Source organism: Salvelinus namaycush, chromosome 7, assembly GCF_016432855.1.
Source record: "Salvelinus namaycush isolate Seneca chromosome 7, SaNama_1.0, whole genome shotgun sequence".
Taxonomy (NCBI): Eukaryota; Metazoa; Chordata; class Actinopteri; order Salmoniformes; family Salmonidae; genus Salvelinus; species Salvelinus namaycush.
The window spans coordinates 42,218,189-42,236,190 of NC_052313.1; the positions used below are offsets into that span (position 1 = coordinate 42,218,189).

An 18,002-nucleotide genomic window follows, 5' to 3' on the forward strand; every position below is an offset into this window, starting at 1 on the left:
GAACTGAAAAAAGCACCGGAACCTCAGCGAAATCCGTGGGATCTTGCATTTTTCCACACACAGTCTGAAAGCACGTGATCAAATGAAGCTTCGGACATCAGTGAGGACGTACTTCTGGTAAAGTGATACACGCATCAGCACACTGCTTCTAAGTTAGCTGCTTAGCGATTTCGACACATGCCTTGGAGCTCCGGTATCAAACGTAACATCACTACCTAACTCTGGCTGGATTCCAATAGGAATTATATAACACTTTGCAAACCAGCATAATATGACTTGCCGATGTGGCCAGCAAACCATGAGTTTCAGACCACTGTGTTATGGTACAACTAGGCTGAAGAAGTATGGTAATGTCCAAAAATATAATAAATAATTATTTACATAATTATATTTATTATTATATATTATATTTATTATTATTAAAATATAATAAATAATTACATTTTTATAATAAAATATTAACTTAGGTGCTCACTTGGGGAAGGCTAGAGAACTGAAAGCTCTCAATCCAACAACCATGTCTCTGACCAACAAAACCATGTCTCTGACCAACAAAACCATGTCTCTGACCAACACCCCAAAACGAGTTACTTTAACACCATAGATATTAACACTGAGAATGTGTAACAACATCAGCTCTAATAAAGTATTAATTTATGTCTGAATTTGCAAAACCCATGGTGTTAGTGGCCCAACAATCTTGGGGTGTTCGTTTATCAACACTTTAAAAAGTGTGAGTTTAACCCAATTTTGGTGGGTTCATATATAATTACTAAGAAAGTGTTAAATGTGCTGTGTAGGAGTGCTTATTCATACTGACTATATGACAGTATAAGCCCATGTATATTACTAATTCTACGCTGTATGCAGAATACAATTAATCCTGGTCTTCTCTGACATCCTGACCTCGGGGGATTAAATCTGCCATTGGTATTTGAATATCTTAAAACCTGTCTCATAGGAAAGAAGACCATCTTCTGTTTATGTGTATGCATTGTATATTTTCTGTACGTTTACTCATCTACTCTGCAGTCTTTCGGGACAGTGAATTTCTAGAGGTTTATAGAGGTTTTATAGATGTTTACATTATTTTTGCTGTCCCAAAAAGTATTTAATTTTTCAGTTCTGTGTACTTTTAATTGGAATTTGGGAGACAATAAGATCACGTATCTACTGTTGTGTAACAGACCAGGTAATGTCATTACAAAGTTGTTATTGACACTCTAGTAAGTCTAATAAGAACGGTACAGGATATGTACAGATCTCCAATACAGCACAACAACATGCCATTATCAGAAGTATGTTTAGTAACCAAATTCCTAACAACATTGTTGGCATGCCAATAACTGTCATATTTCACATATAATCTATCTTTACCGTGATTTAATTGGATTCAGTTATCTTTTGTATTAAACCTGAAACTAGTCCTTCAAAAGTGCCTCTAAATTACATGAAAACACAACTAATGAACAACAAAACGTATTTGGTTGGATGGCGTATTTGTCCTGTCCAACCTGAGTTGGTGAACATGGAAGGTTTACAAAAACTATTCTATTTGGCCTTCCAGGGTTATGGCTGCATGCTACCCACAGAAAACAGATGTTGTCTGGCCTTGCCAGTGCCTTGCCAGGCAACCCAACTGAGCACTGCATTATGTTATCTATGGAACAATGCTCTTATATGATCCAGGATGTACTTAAGTGTGTGTGTGTGTTTGTGCGTTTAAAAATATGCCAACAACACAGCATGGCAGCAACACATGATAACACAGCAGGGTAGCAACACAACATGACAATAACACGGTAGCAACACAACATCGGAGCATCACAACAAGGTAGAAGCACTAAACATGGTGCCAACATTATTAATCACGGAAATGTATTTAATTAGATATTTCATGAGAGAAGAAACCAAAAGTATACATGTACAGAGAGAGCAGCAAGATCTGAAATAGTATCGCAAATAAGTGATTAATAAACAAAATGACATGATTTATGAACGGTTCTTATACCATCCCATTTCAAATGGATACTGTTATAGGATGGATAACATAACTTTCAGTCCAAATGACCTTGCTGGATGAATGGTGCCGAGATGATATGAGATAGATTAGGATTAGGTTTAGTGTATGATGACTAACACGTTACAATGCAATAATCTGTGACAGGCAATCACAATCAAATGCTAAGCAGCGTCTAATTAAATATAGGCCTGATGGGTTTATTATGGCATCTGAACTGAACAATCTATATGCGTCAAAATTGTTGGTCTCATGTTTTGACGCTATAGCGTGAAAGCACAGCGGGATATGCAAGCCCTGGCATCGCTTGGACGCGCGTGGAGCTGTCTGTGGTGCTGAATCTCTTTCTCTCTCTCGCTCTCTTTCTATCTATTTGACGCTTACTCTCTCTCTCACACACACACACTCACACACACACACACACACACACACACACACACACACACACACACACGCGCGCGCGCGCGCGCTTGCAAATGAAGCAGGTGAGATGCTCACTGCGTGCTCAAAATTCTGATTGATTTCCCATTGGAGTCGCGACGATGCTAGTGCGTCGGAACGCACCAGAAGTAACCAGCAATCCTTGATGAAGAACGTAAAGCTATTGTCCTTATAAATAGCGACTTTTGTTGTTTTTGAAACAACGTCTTTAAGATGATATTTGTGAGAAGGTCTCTAAGATTTAATCACATGGCTTTTACAAAAATATATCGAGGATAGAGCTGGAAAGCCACAGGAACATTCTGAGCGGTGGCGCGCACACGTTTGGACCTATTTTCTGGAGACCACCGGCAGATGCTGTAACGCAAATTGGATAAAATGCCTGCTCTGTTGGCGAAAATGAGCTCGAGAAGCGCCTCGTGGTTCTATGCATTCAGTGTCATTGTTTTGAGTATTTGTGGATCCACACATGCAGCAAGTAAGTCAATTGCAAGTATGTTTACAGTAGACTAGCCTATTCAATATCGGTGTTTAAGGTTGCCAAATATATCGGTCACACTCTGACACTCATCCAACTCAACTTTTGGTATGATATTTGAGAGGTATATATCATTTCCCCCATAATGACTCTGGTGAGCTATTGTTTTAACACATTAGGACACTTGTTATGTGAGGCTAAGAAAATGCATTTGGTGTGCTTTGAATTCATATTCAATTGTCTTGTATTCAATTGCATGGTGTCTATGTTGACTTCAAATTGACTGGTGTTAAAAGCTTATTAGGCTACTCAATGTAGCTGTTTTGGAGAAGGCATAGGGCGGCGCACAATTGGCCCAGCGTCGTCCTGGCTAGGGTTTGGACTGTGTAAGCCGTTATTGTAAATAAGAATGTGTTCTTAAAACTTCTTCGGGATCGGTGTCCCGTCATTGTAAATAAGAATTTGTTCTTAACTGACTTGCCTAGTTAAATAAAGGTGGTTTGCTGGGACACTCCCTCTTTCCATCACCTGGTGGCAGTGTTTCACACTATTGTTCACGCACGGCATAAAATAACCACGATCCTCTTTCAGAAAGTTGTAATGGCCCATTGCTATCAGTTTTGCCTGAGTCATCCTTCAAAAGCTCTTCAACATCCTCCAACAGTCAGCTGCCTCACTCTGCCAAGCTGAACAGAAGAGAGGGTAAGTATTGCCACGTTCACTGTAAGCAAAATATTGTCAGATCTAGTGAGGGATTTGGCTGTGTTGGCCTGCATTATTAGAATCAGAAGATTCGATTCAGATTGAGAGATTCAGAGTGTTTAATAGTCACATGTACAGGGTTGCAGGTGTGATTGCAGGGTAAAGTGAAAATCTTAGGCTCCGAGCTCCAATATACAGGACTAAGTGAAATAAAATGATGAAAACGGCCCTAAAAAACAACAATAGAAATTGCACTATATACATCATAACTCTAGCAGTGATGAATGCATAAATGTCCATTGGGGTGGAGGCAGAGTAAAGACTGTTGAGAGGGTGAGGGGGGATGACCATAGGGGAAGCAGCATGACCACTGAGTGGGTGTGAGGACCAAGTGAAATAAAAACAATAACAATTATGCTAAAATGAAATGCATCAATAATATACATATTAACAACTGCAACAGTGATGAATGTCGTTGTTAATTGTCACAGAGACACAGACACACACACACACACACACACACACACACACACACACACACACACAAACACGGAGAGACACACACCCATTGTACCCTTTCCTGCTCCAGGAGAGGGTGGCTGGGCCCCGGAGCGGTCAGACAGACAGCCGTGGCTCCAGCTGGACCTCAGGGAGAAGATGGAGATCACGGCCATCGCTACACAGGGCCGTTCAGGGAGCTCTGACTGGGTGAGCAGCTTTATGCTGCTGTTCAGTGACTCTGGCCTGGCTTGGAAGCAGTACGGACAGAGCGAAGACACTGAGGTGAGGCTCTGCCTGTCTGGCAGGTTGATGTTTATTGTAATGAGTCTTGCCCTGGAGGCAGAACTAAGCGGCTTTTCCCTCTAGAGGGGCTAGCTGCAAAGTCAAAATTGTCTATAACGTATAAATTCATGAAAACTACAATGTCACCATGTCACTGGATTTAGGTTAAAAGTTGGGTGAAAAAAAATATGAAAATCCCTTATGTTAATTACTAATTGTCATGTCCCTTCAAAAAGCATAATAAGAAAAATAATATTTGTGTAAGTCATAAGAAGTAGGGATTCATTTCAGGTCTTAAGGGGAATCCTTCCGTGGCAGATATTATAAGACATTTTAAAGCTGTAAATGAGAGGTTTTGGTTAAGTACAGCAGAGAAAAGTAGAATGCGAAAAATGAAATGTTTTGCTGTAATTATTGGAAGAAAATAGAAAGAAAGAAAATAAGAAAGAAATAAAATGTCACACTTCTGAAAATACCAAATGTAAACTTTTGTTTGCCTCATCAACCCCCAGCTATTTTCTGCTCTCTGTACTTGAACGCTCTCATCCCAGATGCTTCGGGTGGTGGCTTAAGAGTTACAAAGAGCATAAAACACAGTCTTTTGGCCTCTAGGGTACAAGCTTCCTTTTTGCTTGACTTGAATTACTTTATTTTGGGGGGTTTGAACTTTTGAATTGATTTCTGTGGCCACTGGGCCCACCAGAGACAGAGGTCGCATTGCTTCTTCTCATACTGAAAGGCAAAACAAATGGGCTCAGATGGGCTTAGGCCTCCACAGAAGAATCAATACAAGTCATGAAAGAGCTTTATCTTCCCCTTAAATCTCATGTTCCTCCTCGTTCTTCTCAAAAGTTGTGAGGAAGAAATAGAGAAACTGCATCTTGACACAAAAGCAAAGCCCTCATTTGCCCTCGTTGGTATCATTGACTGTCTACTATTCCTGGCTTTTTTCACATTACCTTTGAATGAATGCTTACTTTCCATGATCTGTTACCAATTGAAAAAAACTTCGATTTGAATGTGTTTGACCAATCTAGTAAATACTGTATCTATTGTCCCTCTCCTCTTCCCAGCAGACATACAGAGGGAACACTAACTCAGAGGGTGTGGTCCAACACAAGCTGGTCCATTCCATCACAGCTAGGTTCCTGCGCTTCATCCCAGTGGACTGGAGCAGCACAGGATGGATCGGCCTCAGAGTGGAGGTCTATGGCTGTGTATACAGTGAGTGGATCATCACATCAGGCTGTCTCTAGTCAGGATATTGTTTGTGTTAGTGATGCGCGGGATCAGCTGTTTGTTCACCCGCAACCGTCCGTGATAAAGTGAAAATCGGAGGCCCGCACATTTTTTGACAGGCCTTTTTAGATAGGTCTATGTTTCTGCTTATGATTTCCGCCATTTTTGTATGTTATTTGTTACTCAACTTGTCTATAATTAGGTACAGCTGAAGTCGAAAGTTTACATTGACTTAGGTTGGAGTCATTAAAACTTGTTTGTTAACAAGACATTTGTGGAGTGGTCGAAAAACTATAGTTTTGGTAAGTCGGTTGGGACATCTACTTTGTGCACGACACAAGTAATTTTTCCAGCAATTGTTTACAGACAGATTATTTCACTTATAATTCACTGTATCACAATTCCAGTGGGTCAGAAGTTTACATACACTAAGTTGACTGTGCCTTTAAGCAGCTTGGAAAATTCCAGAAAATGATGTCATGGCTTTAGAAGCTTCTGATAGGCTAAATGACATCATTTGAGTCAAGTGGAGGTGTACCTGTGGATGTATTTCAAGGCCTACCTTCAAACTCAGTGCCTCTTTGCTTGACATCATGGGGAAATCCAAAAAAATCAGCCAAGACCTCAGAAAAGAAAATTGTAGACCTCCACAAGTCTGGTTCATCCTTGGGAACAATTTCCAAATGCCTGAAGGTACTTCATTCATCTGTACAAACAATAGTACGCAAGTATAAACACCATGGGACCCTGCAGCCGTCATACGCCTCAGGAAGGAGACGCGTTCTGTCTCCTAGAGATGGACGTACTTTGGTGCGAAAAGTGCAAATCAATCCCAGAACAACAGCAAAGGACCTTGTGAAGATGCTGGAGGAAACAGGTACAAAAGTATCTATATACACAGTAAAACGAGTCCTATATCAAAGTAACCTGAAAGGCTGCTCAGTATGGAAGAAGCCAGTGCTCCAAAACCGCCATAAAAAAGCCAGACTACGGTTTGCAACTGCACATGGGGAGAAAGATCGTACAGAGGAGAAATGTCCTCTGGCCTGATGAAACAAAAATAGAACTGTTTGGTCATAATGACCATCGTTATGTTTGGAGGAAAAAGGGGGAGGCTTGTAAGCCGAAGAACACCATCTCAACCGTGAAGCACGGGGGTGGCAGCATCATGTTGTGGGGGTGCTTTGCTGCAGGAGGGACTGGTGCACTTCACAAAATAGATGGCATCATGAGGTAGGAGCATTATGTGGACATATTGAAGCAACATCTCAAGACATCAGTCAGGAAGTTAAAGCTTGGTCACAAATGGGTCTTCCTAATGGACAATGACCCCAAGCATACTTCCAAAGTTGTGGCAAAATGGCTTAAGGACAACAAAGTCAAGGTATTGGTGGCCGTCACAAAGCCCTGACCTCAATCCTATAGAACATTTGTGGGCAGAACTGAAAAAGTGTGTGCGAGCAAGGAGGCCTACAAACCTGTCTCAGTTACACCAGCTCTGTCAGGAGGAATGGACCAAAATTCACCCAACTTATTGTGGGAAGCTTGTGGAAGGATACCCGAAAAGTTTGACCCAAGTTAAACAATTTAAAGGCAATGCTACCAAATACTAATTGAGTGTATGTAAACTTCTGACCCACTGGGAATGTGATGAAAGAAATAAAAGCTGAAATTAATAATTTTCTCTACTATTATTCAGACATTTCACATTCTTAAAATAAAGTGGTGATCCTAACTGACCTAAAACAGGGAATTTTTTGTAGGATTAAATGTCAGGAATTGTGAAAAACTGAGTTTAAATGTATTTGGCTAAGGTGTATGTAAACTTCTGACTTCAACTGTACATGCAGCTTCTCTTCTGTCATTATTTGTTGCCCTGGAAAATAAACCCTTGCTCACCAGAATAATGTCATAAATTGATAGAATTAATGCTTCAATCTAGTTGACATCACTAAAGTTTGTTTTCGCTTTCCTCTTTAATCTCGGCTTCTCTCGTGCAGCAAAGACGTTTAGGGACCGGGGAGAAAATGCAGTAATAAAAAATAAAAAACTGGAAAGATTCAGTTTTAATGAAAATGGTGTGTATTTGGCTCGCTACAGTTAAGCCCTAAAGCTTAGGTTTAGGCTATGCACTAACGCCAGATAAAATAATGAAAGAAAAACCTTAATGTAGCCCATAGATAAGATTTGCACAAGAATTATACATTTATGGATTTTTAATGCATTATTTCTCTTTATTTAACCTGCCCGCCACACAATGTTAAATTGAAGTACTTCGTAACGACCAAACTAGTGGCAACTGAGCTGCCACCAACTTGAAGGAGACGATACTTTAACTTTGCTGGAGTATTGAAACTCATCATCCTGAGATGTTTTGAAACATTTATTTATTTATTTTAACATATATTTATAATGTTTTGAATCCTGTCGAGTGCAGAATTAGATCCCTATTTCTGAAGTCTCTTAACATTTCATGTTGTTTTAAATATTTGCCATTTTATACCATTTTGGCAGACATTGCCAGGCATAGTGTTCAAATCACCAGCAGTAGCTGTAGGTTGACCTGAAAAAATAGAGGATTCTGCTCTTGCCTCTTTTGTTGACAACCAGGTTCTTCTTCTTATTCTTTGGTATTATGGCGGTACGCAAAGAAATGTTATGGGTGCCTACCGCCACCCACTGTATCGGCTGTGTATCAGCCAACTAGTTAGTAGTATAAATTCATTACACTTTGTGAACAAATTGCACTACCAACTTAACCTACACCCATTAAAACGTCACCACTAATTGGTCCAATCGGATTATTTTGGTAAAATTAAATGAACAAATCATTGAAATGACTTGGGGTATTTTGATAATTTGTTGAGACTGCTATGAAATGACAGAGGGGATACAGCTATGTAGGAGAAACAGATTGAAGGGAGCGTGGAATTTAACCCCGGTCTTCGGTGGGGAGAGGGGTGATGTGTCTAAGCCAGCTGCGTTAGGCCTACAGCTATACCACGGGCTCTGCACGACTTGCATTCATTTTTATTAAGTATGGTATATAGTGCATTCGGAAAGTATTCAGACCCCTTTCCACATTTTGTTACGTTACAGCCTTATTCTAAAATGGAATAAATAGATTTTTTCCCTCATCAATCTACACACAATACCCCATAATGATGACGCAAAATCAAATTTATAGAATTTTTTTCAAATGTATAACAATGAAAAAATGAAATATCACATTTACAGAAGTATTCAGACCCTTTATTCAGTACTTTGTTGAAGTACCTTTGGAAGCAATTACAGCCTCGCGTCTTCTTGGGTATGACGCTACAAGCTTGGCACACCTGTATTTGGAGAGTTTCTCCCATTCTTCTCTGCAGATCCTCTCAAGCTCTGTCAGGTTGGATGGTTGTCCTTCTGGAAGGTTCTCCCACAGATATCTCTCCACAGAAAAACTCTGAAGCTCTTTCAGAGTGACCATTCGGGTTCTTGGTCACCTCCCTGACCAAAGTCCTTCTCCCCCGATTGCTCAGTTTGGCCAGGGGGCCAGCTCTAGGAAGAGTCTTGGTGGTTCCAAACTTCTTCCATTTAAGAATTATGGAGGCCAATGTGTTCTTGGGGACCTTCAATGCTGGATACATTTTTGGTACCTTTCCCCAGATCTCTGCCTCGACCCAATCCTGTCTTGGAGTGCTACAGACAATTCCTTCAACCTCATGGCTTGGTTTTTGCTCTGACATGCACTGTTAACTGTGGCACCTTATATAGACAGGTGTGTGCCTTTCCAAATCATGTCCAATCAATTCAATTTACAACAGGTGGACTCCAATCAAGTTGTAGAAACATCTCAAGGATGATCAATGGAAACAGGATGCACCTGAGCTCAATTTCGAGTCCCATAGCAAAGGGTCTGAATACTTACTGAATGTAAATAAGGTATTTCGGTTTTCTATTTGTAATACATGTGCAAACATTTCTAAAAACCTGTTTTCGCTTTGTCATTATGGGGTATCGTGTGTAGAATGATGAGGATAATTTTTTTGTTTTGTCCAGTTTAGAATAAGGCTGTCATGTAACAGATGGGATCTGTTGGGAGGGATCTGAATACTTTCCGAATGCATTGTATGTTGGTTGTTTTTTTGAGTCAATTTCAATTCACCCCGGAATAGTTTCTTACAGTGTGGCTGTGTGGTTGAGCAGGTAAAATTCAAATGAAATGTATTATGTTATTGCCTCTCCCCCTGTTTCTAATCTGTCCAAATAAAGCGTTGAAAAAATAAAGGTGTAATTCCACAAAAAAAATTACCCATAGGCCCTTATCATCAATCAATAAACCATTGATTGTATGAGAAACACAGTTTTTGTGTTTTGGTGCTGCCTTTTACATGCAATGAAACCCCCGAAATTGTTTTCACAACACTGTCTTAAAAACACCAATATTCAAGTTGAAGAACCACTTTGGGTGTTTCAGACTATTTTGTTTCTGTTGAATTATACACTAATGTATTATAAAGCGTTAGCACACATTTTAACGTTATGCTAATATTCCATATATGGGTAATCTGACCGTGCTTTCTTCATGTTTATCTTCATCCACGATTGGTTCACAGAGTCAGATGTGGCAGACTTCAACGGCAGGAGTGCTCTGTTGTACCGGTTTAACCAGAAGTCCCAGAGAACGGTGAAGGATGTGATCTCCCTCAGGTTTAAGAGCTACGGGGCAGATGGGGTGCTTGTGCACGGGGAGGGACACAGAGGAGACTACCTGACATTGGAGCTGCACCATGGGACCCTGTCTCTGCACCTCAACCTGGGTAAGCACAGGCCAATGGTCTCATAGAACTACTATAAGGGAATGGTGCTATCATTATGACAAAATCAAATATACAGTATAAGATGCTGATTCTGAAGACTCCTCATTTAACCTACTGTATCTGTGTTGTACTCTTCTTCTTCCCTTCTCCTCCTCCTCCTCCTCTTCCTCCTCCCTCTCTCCAGACGACGCTAAGCTCTACCCCAGCAGTGGGAATGTGTCAGTGGGCCTGGGCAGTCTCCTGGATGACCAGCTCTGGCACTATGTCCTAGTTAAACGCTCCAACAAGCAGGTCAACCTCACTGTGGACGGGCACACACGTCACCTCAGCACCACAGGTGTGGAAGACTCACTGGAAGTGGACTATGAGGTGCGTCATCACTCATTAATGTACTGTATTTCATTAGAGCCACTGCAAATTATGCGGCATAATTAATTATGCGCCATCAATCATTCAGTCATTCATCCATACATTACTGAATGATATATATTTAAATGTTTTTTTTGTGGTGTAATCAATCAGTAATATTTTGTTATGAATCCATTCTCTTTGTGTCTCAAAGCTCAGCTTTGGAGGAATTCCTATACCCGGTAAACCAGGAAGCTTCCTTAGGAAGAACTTCCATGGCTGCATAGAGAACCTCTACTATAATGGAGTCAGCATTATCAACCTGGCCAAGCGACGCAAGCTCCAGATCCACAGTGTGGTAGGGATCTATACTATACATAAAGCATACTGAATGTACACAGGTCTAGCATACTGTATGTACCCCATGAAAAAAAACCTGCAGGGCCCCTAACACAGAAATCAGAATGTTTCAGATTAAAATAACGTACTGAGCAATATGTGTTATTAAATGTACTAACTGTGAGCTTCTGCTGCTCTATACTACAATTGTGCATATTCTAGGTTCTACCTTCATCCTTTGCCTATATTTTAACAGTATTGCAAACATTTTTGGTTCCTAATGTCAACAAAAGCTGTCTGCGTCATGAGATTTTTATGATGCTTTATTATAAATAACTAAACAATTGGTGACTTATTTTTTAATATATGGTATTGTAGTCAGTTTTAATGAAGAAATTACCAATGATCCATGTTTAAGATTAAAGAATTTATTACCAATTCTTATAAACAAGGCTAACCCTCTTCTGCCCTATGCATAATTCATAAATATATACCTAAATAACATACCCAAAATAAAAAACTATTCCTGAACTATGTGGACTGCAGGCGTAAATGTGGTACCTACAGAGAGCAAGCATCTGTGAAACTGCAACTGTAGTGTCGAGACATTATGTGGGCATTCCTGAGTAAGTTCCACACGAGATAAACCATAGCAGAAAATACTCTGAAACAGTATTTTGCCCATCCCCGGGCAGGCTTGGGTAGAACAGTTTAAGGCATTTGTCCTTGTGTTTGTTCCCTGTAAACAAAACTGCACCAAGAGCCCAGCGTCAAGCCTTCTTGTTTATAATGTCTTTAAAATGACATTTTCTAGCTAACTGGTTTTCATTTGAAAGGATGGCAAGGCTTTTCAACCTGCCTTGGCACATTGCAGATCTTAGATTGTTCGTTATAAGTTTCAGCTTACTGAAGGCAGGTTCACCTCCAGCAACTGTTACAGGTATTGTACAGAAGATTCGCAGTGCAATGCATATCTCTCAAAAAAATGCTCTGTGGCTGCATCTTATGGATGCCATGTAGGAGCTCTACAGGAGAAAGACCATCTGAGAAAGTGGCACATATATCATCTTTAGACGTCGCACTTCATTTTCAAATCCATCTGTTAGATCTTTGGAGTACTTGTTTCTCAATTTGTGGCAAGATACACGAATTTGGTTTTGGTGAAATCTCCTCGCCTATAGCTGCAATCGCGTGGAACCGCGAGCACTGTATTGCGAAATCCAGTGTCTGACTTCTGTTCATTTTGCTATGTCATCTTCAGTCTCATCAGGGAAACGTTTTATTTGTTTTCTGTCGGCTCCTCTGTTCACTGTGAAACTGAGTAGTTCCACCCCTTTCATTTGCCACCGTGGATGCTTCTGCCAAAAGAGGGTCATCATTGATTACGCAGAGCCTGTATTTCTTCCTGTAGTGCCTTAATGTGAGCTGCTTCAGTGTCCACAGAAATATTTCCTGACTGCAAAAGTAGGCTTCTGTTCTCAATACACTGCAAAACTCTTACCCAGAAAGTGAGCAGGAAGATTGCCTTGAAAGACATTAAGTAGCTTTTCAGACCTTTTGCCTCAGATTTGGCTTCGTTTGTCAGGCTGCAGCTAGCAAGAAGCATGTCTAGGGCCTTGGTCTGACCACAGCAATACACCCACTCCATCACGTCTCTGAAAGGCGGTTAAGACAACAGCCAGTCTTTTCTTTGAGAATGGCCCATCGCTCTGGGCTGGCACTGAACAGATTGTACAGACGATTCACACAGACAAAAAAAGGTTGATACTTCTGGGCACGACATGAGCTGCATGTACACCCACAAGAATAAGAGTATGCAAGGCACAAGGTGAGTATGTGGCCAGTGGATTCTTTTGCAGTATGTGTGCCTGATCTCCCTTCACTTTCCCTGACATATTTGCACCGTTATCATAGCCTTGACCACGGCTATCTGCTATGTCAATACCATGCCCTTCCAATGCACTCAAATCATTTCAGACTTCACTGCCTGTTTTTCTAGCAAGGTCTTTAAATTCAAGAAAACGTTCAATTATTTCCCAGTCACCTGTTCTCTGAACTTTATCTTTGTGTACATATCTCACCAATAATACATTTTGCTCAGAATGGGAAATGTCTGGAGTTGCATCACATATGACCGAATAATAGATTGCATCTTCTCTTTCATAAAGTACTGTTTTCAAAACCCTTTGACCACATATTCCTATGAACTCGTTGTGGCTCTCAGATCTGAGGTAATGAGACTGTCGTGATCCTTTCTTTTTGTCTGCGACTTACTGTAAGTGCTCACGTAATAGCGGGTCCTAATTTGACAACAGTTCAAGGAAGCCTAAGTAACGTCCATTATGCATGTCACGTTCCTGACCTGTTTTCCTTTTTCTTGTATTTATTTAGTTGGTCAGGGCGTGAGTTGGGTGGGTTTGTCTATGTTTGATTTTCTATGTTGGGATGTTTGTGTTCGGCCGGGTATGATTATCAATCAGAGACAGCTGTCAATCGTTGTCCCTGATTGAGAATCATACTTAGGCAGCCTGGGTTTCACGTGTGTTTTGTGGGTGTTTGTCTTCCGTGTAGTCGTTGTGCCACACGGGACTGTTTGTCGGTTTGATTTTCTATTTGTTATCTTGCTTCATATAGTGTTCAGTTCAATGCTAATAAATTATGGACACTAACCACTCCGCGTACTGGTCCGATCCTTCTCGCCTCTCCTCGTCCGAGGAGGAAGAATATGACTACCGTAACAGAAACACCCACCACCAAAGGACCAAGCGGAGTGGAGAAGAGCGGCAACAGCAGCGGAAAAAAACCCAGGACTCCTGGACTTGGGAAGAGATTCTGGACGGCAAAGGACCCTGGGCTCAGCCAGGGGAATATCGCCGTCCCAAGGCGGAGTTGGAGGCAGCGAAGGCAGAGAGGCGCTGGTATGAGGAGGCAGCGCGGCGACGCGGTTGGGAGCCCGAGAGTCAGACCCAAAAATTTCTTGGGGGGGGGGGGGGCACACGCGGAGTGTGGCAAAGCCGGGTAGGATACCTGAGCCAACTCCCCGTGCTTACCGTGGAGTGAGAGGGCGTCGTACTGGTCAGACACCGTGTTATGCGGTAAAGCGCACGGTGTCCCCAGTACGCGTGCTTAGCCCAGTGCGGGCTATTCCACCTCGCCGCACTGGTAGGGCTAGGTTGGGCATCGAGCCGGGTGCCATGAAGCCGGCCCAACATATCTGGCCTCCAGTACGTCTCCTCGGGCCGGCATACATGGTACCAGCCTTACAGATGGTGTCCCCGGTTCGCCAGCATAGCCCAGTGCGGGCTATTCCACCTCGCCGCACTGGCAGGGCTACGGGGACCATTCAACCTGGTAGGGTTGGGGAGGCTCGGTGCTCAAGAGCGCGTGTCCTCCTTCACGGTCCGGTATACCCGGTGCCACCTCCACGTACCAGTCCTCCGGTGGCAGCCCCCCGCACCAGGCTGTCTCTCCGGGTTCTCTCTCCAGCTGCTCCCACCTGTCCAGCGCTGTCAGAGCCTTCCTCCTCTCCAGCGCAGCCTGAGTCTGAACTGCCTGCCTTCCCAGCGCTGTCTGAGCTGCTTGCCTGCCCAGCGCTGTCTGAACTGTCTGCCTGCCCAGCGCTGTCTGAACTGTCTGTCTGCCCAGCGCTGTCTGAACTGTCTGCCTGCCCAGCGCTGCCCGTCTGTCCTGAGCCTTCAGAGCCGTCTGCCAGACAGGAGCCGCTAGAGCCTTCCGCCAGACAGGATCCGCCAGAGCCGTCCAGCCAGGACCAGCCAGAGCCGTCCAGCCAGGATCCGCCAGAGCCGTCCAGCCAGGATCCGCCAGAGCCGTCCAGCCAGGATCCGCCAGAGCCGTCCAGCCAGGATCAGCCAGAGCCGTCCAGCCAGGACCAGCCAGAGCCGTCCAGCCAGGACCAGCCAGAGCCGTCCAGCCAGGACCAGCCAGAGCCGTCCAGCCAGGATCCGCCAGAGCCGTCCAGCCAGGATCCGCCAGAGCCGTCCGGCCAGGACCAGCCAGAGCCGTCCGGCCAGGACCAGCCAGAGCCGTCCAGCCAGGACCAGCCAGAGCCGTCCAGCCATGATCCACCAGAGCCAGCCAGCCAGGATCCGCCAGCCAGCCAGGATCCGCCAGAGCCAGCCAGCCAGGATCCGCCCCTCAGTCCGGAGCTGCCCCTCAGTCCGGAGCTGCCCCTCAGTCCGGAGCTGCCCCTCAGTCCGGTGCTGCGTACATGGAGGGTGGTTGTTAGGAGGAGGCCACGGGGGCGAGTAAGGAGGCGGACAAAGACATTGTTAAGGTGGGGACCACGACCAGCGCCAGAGCCGCCACCGTGGACAGACGCCCACCCAGACCCTCCCCTAGAGTTTATGCTGGTGCGCCCGGAGTTCGCACCTTAAGGGGGGGGTTATGTCACGTTCCTGACCTGTTTTCCTTTTTCTTGTATTTATTTAGTTGGTCAGGGCGTGAGTTGGGTGGGTTTGTCTATGTTTGATTTTCTATGTTGGGATGTTTGTGTTCGGCCGGGTATGATTATCAATCAGAGACAGCTGTCAATCGTTGTCCCTGATTGAGAATCATACTTAGGCAGCCTGGGTTTCACGTGTGTTTTGTGGGTGTTTGTCTTCCGTGTAGTCGTTGTGCCACACGGGACTGTTTGTCGGTTTGATTTTCTATTTGTTATCTTGCTTCATATAGTGTTCAGTTCAATGCTAATAAATTATGGACACTAACCACTCCGCGTATTGGTCCGATCCTTCTCGCCTCTCCTCGTCAGAGGAGGAGGAATATGAAAGCCGTAACAATGAACGTCGTCAAGATTGAGTGATTTCCCTCAGAATGGTAGATTCCTAGATGCTATGTACAGTTTCACATCCAAAATCCTTTCTACAAGTGCTCTGTTTTGATAAATTCCTGACTGGATTTGTTTCTGCAGCTGACTGTCTATACCTGTAGCTGTTGTTACGGTATGCTGCAGATTTTTCAATTTCCAGTAACAGTTCTTGTGAGACACCATCCTCATGCTCTGGTAGTTTGTTATGCATTCTCTGCCATTTCACTGATGATATCTTATAGCCATCCTTACTATTCAGAGAACTGGGTGAAGGTTTACTTTGCTCATGAGAAAAAAAGAACACATGGAATGCTATATAATGCCTTTACACTCTTACTATAAATAAGCCAGTCTCTCTGCACCTTTTCTCTTCTGTTTGCTGACTTAATGTAAATAGTTGGGGAATGGCTTGCCTTCTGAGTCTGGGTGCATGATTTTATACAGTTCTGTCTCACCACACCAGTTGGCTAGTCTGTGAACAATAGCTTCTCTTTCAAAACCTCATCTTCCTCACTTCGAATCTGTCCATTCTCTTCCTTTCCCTTATTACTTGCTTGTTCAACCTCTTCTGTCACTCCTTCACTGGCACTGCTGCTACTCTTTAACTCCTCTTCATCCTCCCTGCTCTCCTCTGCATCAGAGTCTGTCTGACAGCTTTCTGCTGACCTGGGGCTCTCTAGGCACTAGGAAGTGAGTAAACAAAGGGAATTTTAGGTTTAATGTTCACTCCTACAAAGGTTACCATACTAAAAATCTACTACTAAATGAAAAAACGTTTTAATAGTATACAGTTGAAGTCAGAAGTTTACATACACTTAGGTTGGAGTCATTAAAACTCGTTTTTCAACCACTCCACAAATTTCTTGTTAACAAACTATAGTTTTGGCAAGTCGGTTAGGACGTCTACTGTGTTGATGACACAAGTAATTTTTCCAACAATTGTTAACAGACAGATTATTTCACTTATAATTCACTGTATCACAATTCCAGTGGGTCAGAAGTTTACATACACTAAGTTGACTGTGCCTTTAAGCATCTTGGAAAATTCCAGAAAATGATGTCATGGCTTTAGAAGCTTCTGATAGGCTAATTGACATAATTTGAGTCAATTGGAGGTGTACCTGTGGATGTATTTCAAGGCCTACCTTCAAACTCAATGCCTCTTTGCTTGACATCATGGGAAAATCAAAAGAAATCAGCCAAGACCTCAGAAAAGAAAATTGTAAACCTCCACAAGTCTGCTACATCCTTGGGAACAATTTCCAAATGCCTGAAGGTACCACGTTCATCTGTACAAACAATAGTACGCAAGTATAAACACCATGGGACCACGCAGCCATCATACCCATCAGGAAGGAGACGCGTTCTGTCTCCTAGAGATGAACGTACTTTGGTGCAAAAAGTGCAATCAATCCCAGAACAACAGCAAAGGACCTTGTGAAGATGCTGGAGTAAACAGGTACAAAAGTATCTATATCCACAGTAAAACGAGTCCTATATCGAAGTAACCTGAAAGACCGCTCTGCAAGGAAGAAGCCAGTGCTCCAAAACCGCCATAAAAAAGCCAGTCTACGGTTTGCAACTGCACATGGGGACAAAGATAGTACTTTTTGGAGAAATGTCCTCTGGTCTGATGAAACAAAAATAGAACTGTTTGGTCATAATGACCATCGTTATGTTTGGAGGAAAAAGGGGGAGGCTTGCAAGCCGAAGAACACCATCCCAACCGTGAGGCACACCATCCCAACCGTGAAGCACGGGGGTGGCAGCATCATGTTGTGGGGGTGCTTTGCTGCAGGAGGGACTGGTGCACTTCACAAAATAGATGGCATCATGAGGTAGGAACATTATGTGGACATATTGAAGCAACATCTCAAGACATCAATCAGGAATTTAAAGCTTGGTCGCAAATGAGTCTTCCAAATGGACAATGACCCCAAGCATACTTCCAAAGTTGTGGCAAAGTGGCTTAAGGACAACAAAGTCAAGGTATTGGAGTGGCCATCACAAAGCCCTGAC

General features: G+C 43.1%; 1 protein-coding gene across 1 annotated transcript in view; it reads left to right on the plus strand.

Annotated features, from left to right (window-relative positions):
- The first annotated feature begins 282 nt into the window (after nucleotides 1-282).
- The window catches only part of LOC120050725 (contactin-associated protein-like 5), a 41,213-nt gene continuing 23,493 nt past the window's right edge, over nucleotides 283-18,002 (plus strand). The window contains exons 1-7 of the mRNA XM_038997290.1: nucleotides 283-302; nucleotides 3,535-3,641; nucleotides 4,231-4,424; nucleotides 5,501-5,648; nucleotides 10,265-10,468; nucleotides 10,653-10,837; nucleotides 11,031-11,171. Of these exons, the coding sequence (XP_038853218.1) occupies nucleotides 283-302; nucleotides 3,535-3,641; nucleotides 4,231-4,424; nucleotides 5,501-5,648; nucleotides 10,265-10,468; nucleotides 10,653-10,837; nucleotides 11,031-11,171 (999 nt within the window). The remainder of the gene's footprint in view (nucleotides 303-3,534; nucleotides 3,642-4,230; nucleotides 4,425-5,500; nucleotides 5,649-10,264; nucleotides 10,469-10,652; nucleotides 10,838-11,030; nucleotides 11,172-18,002) is intronic.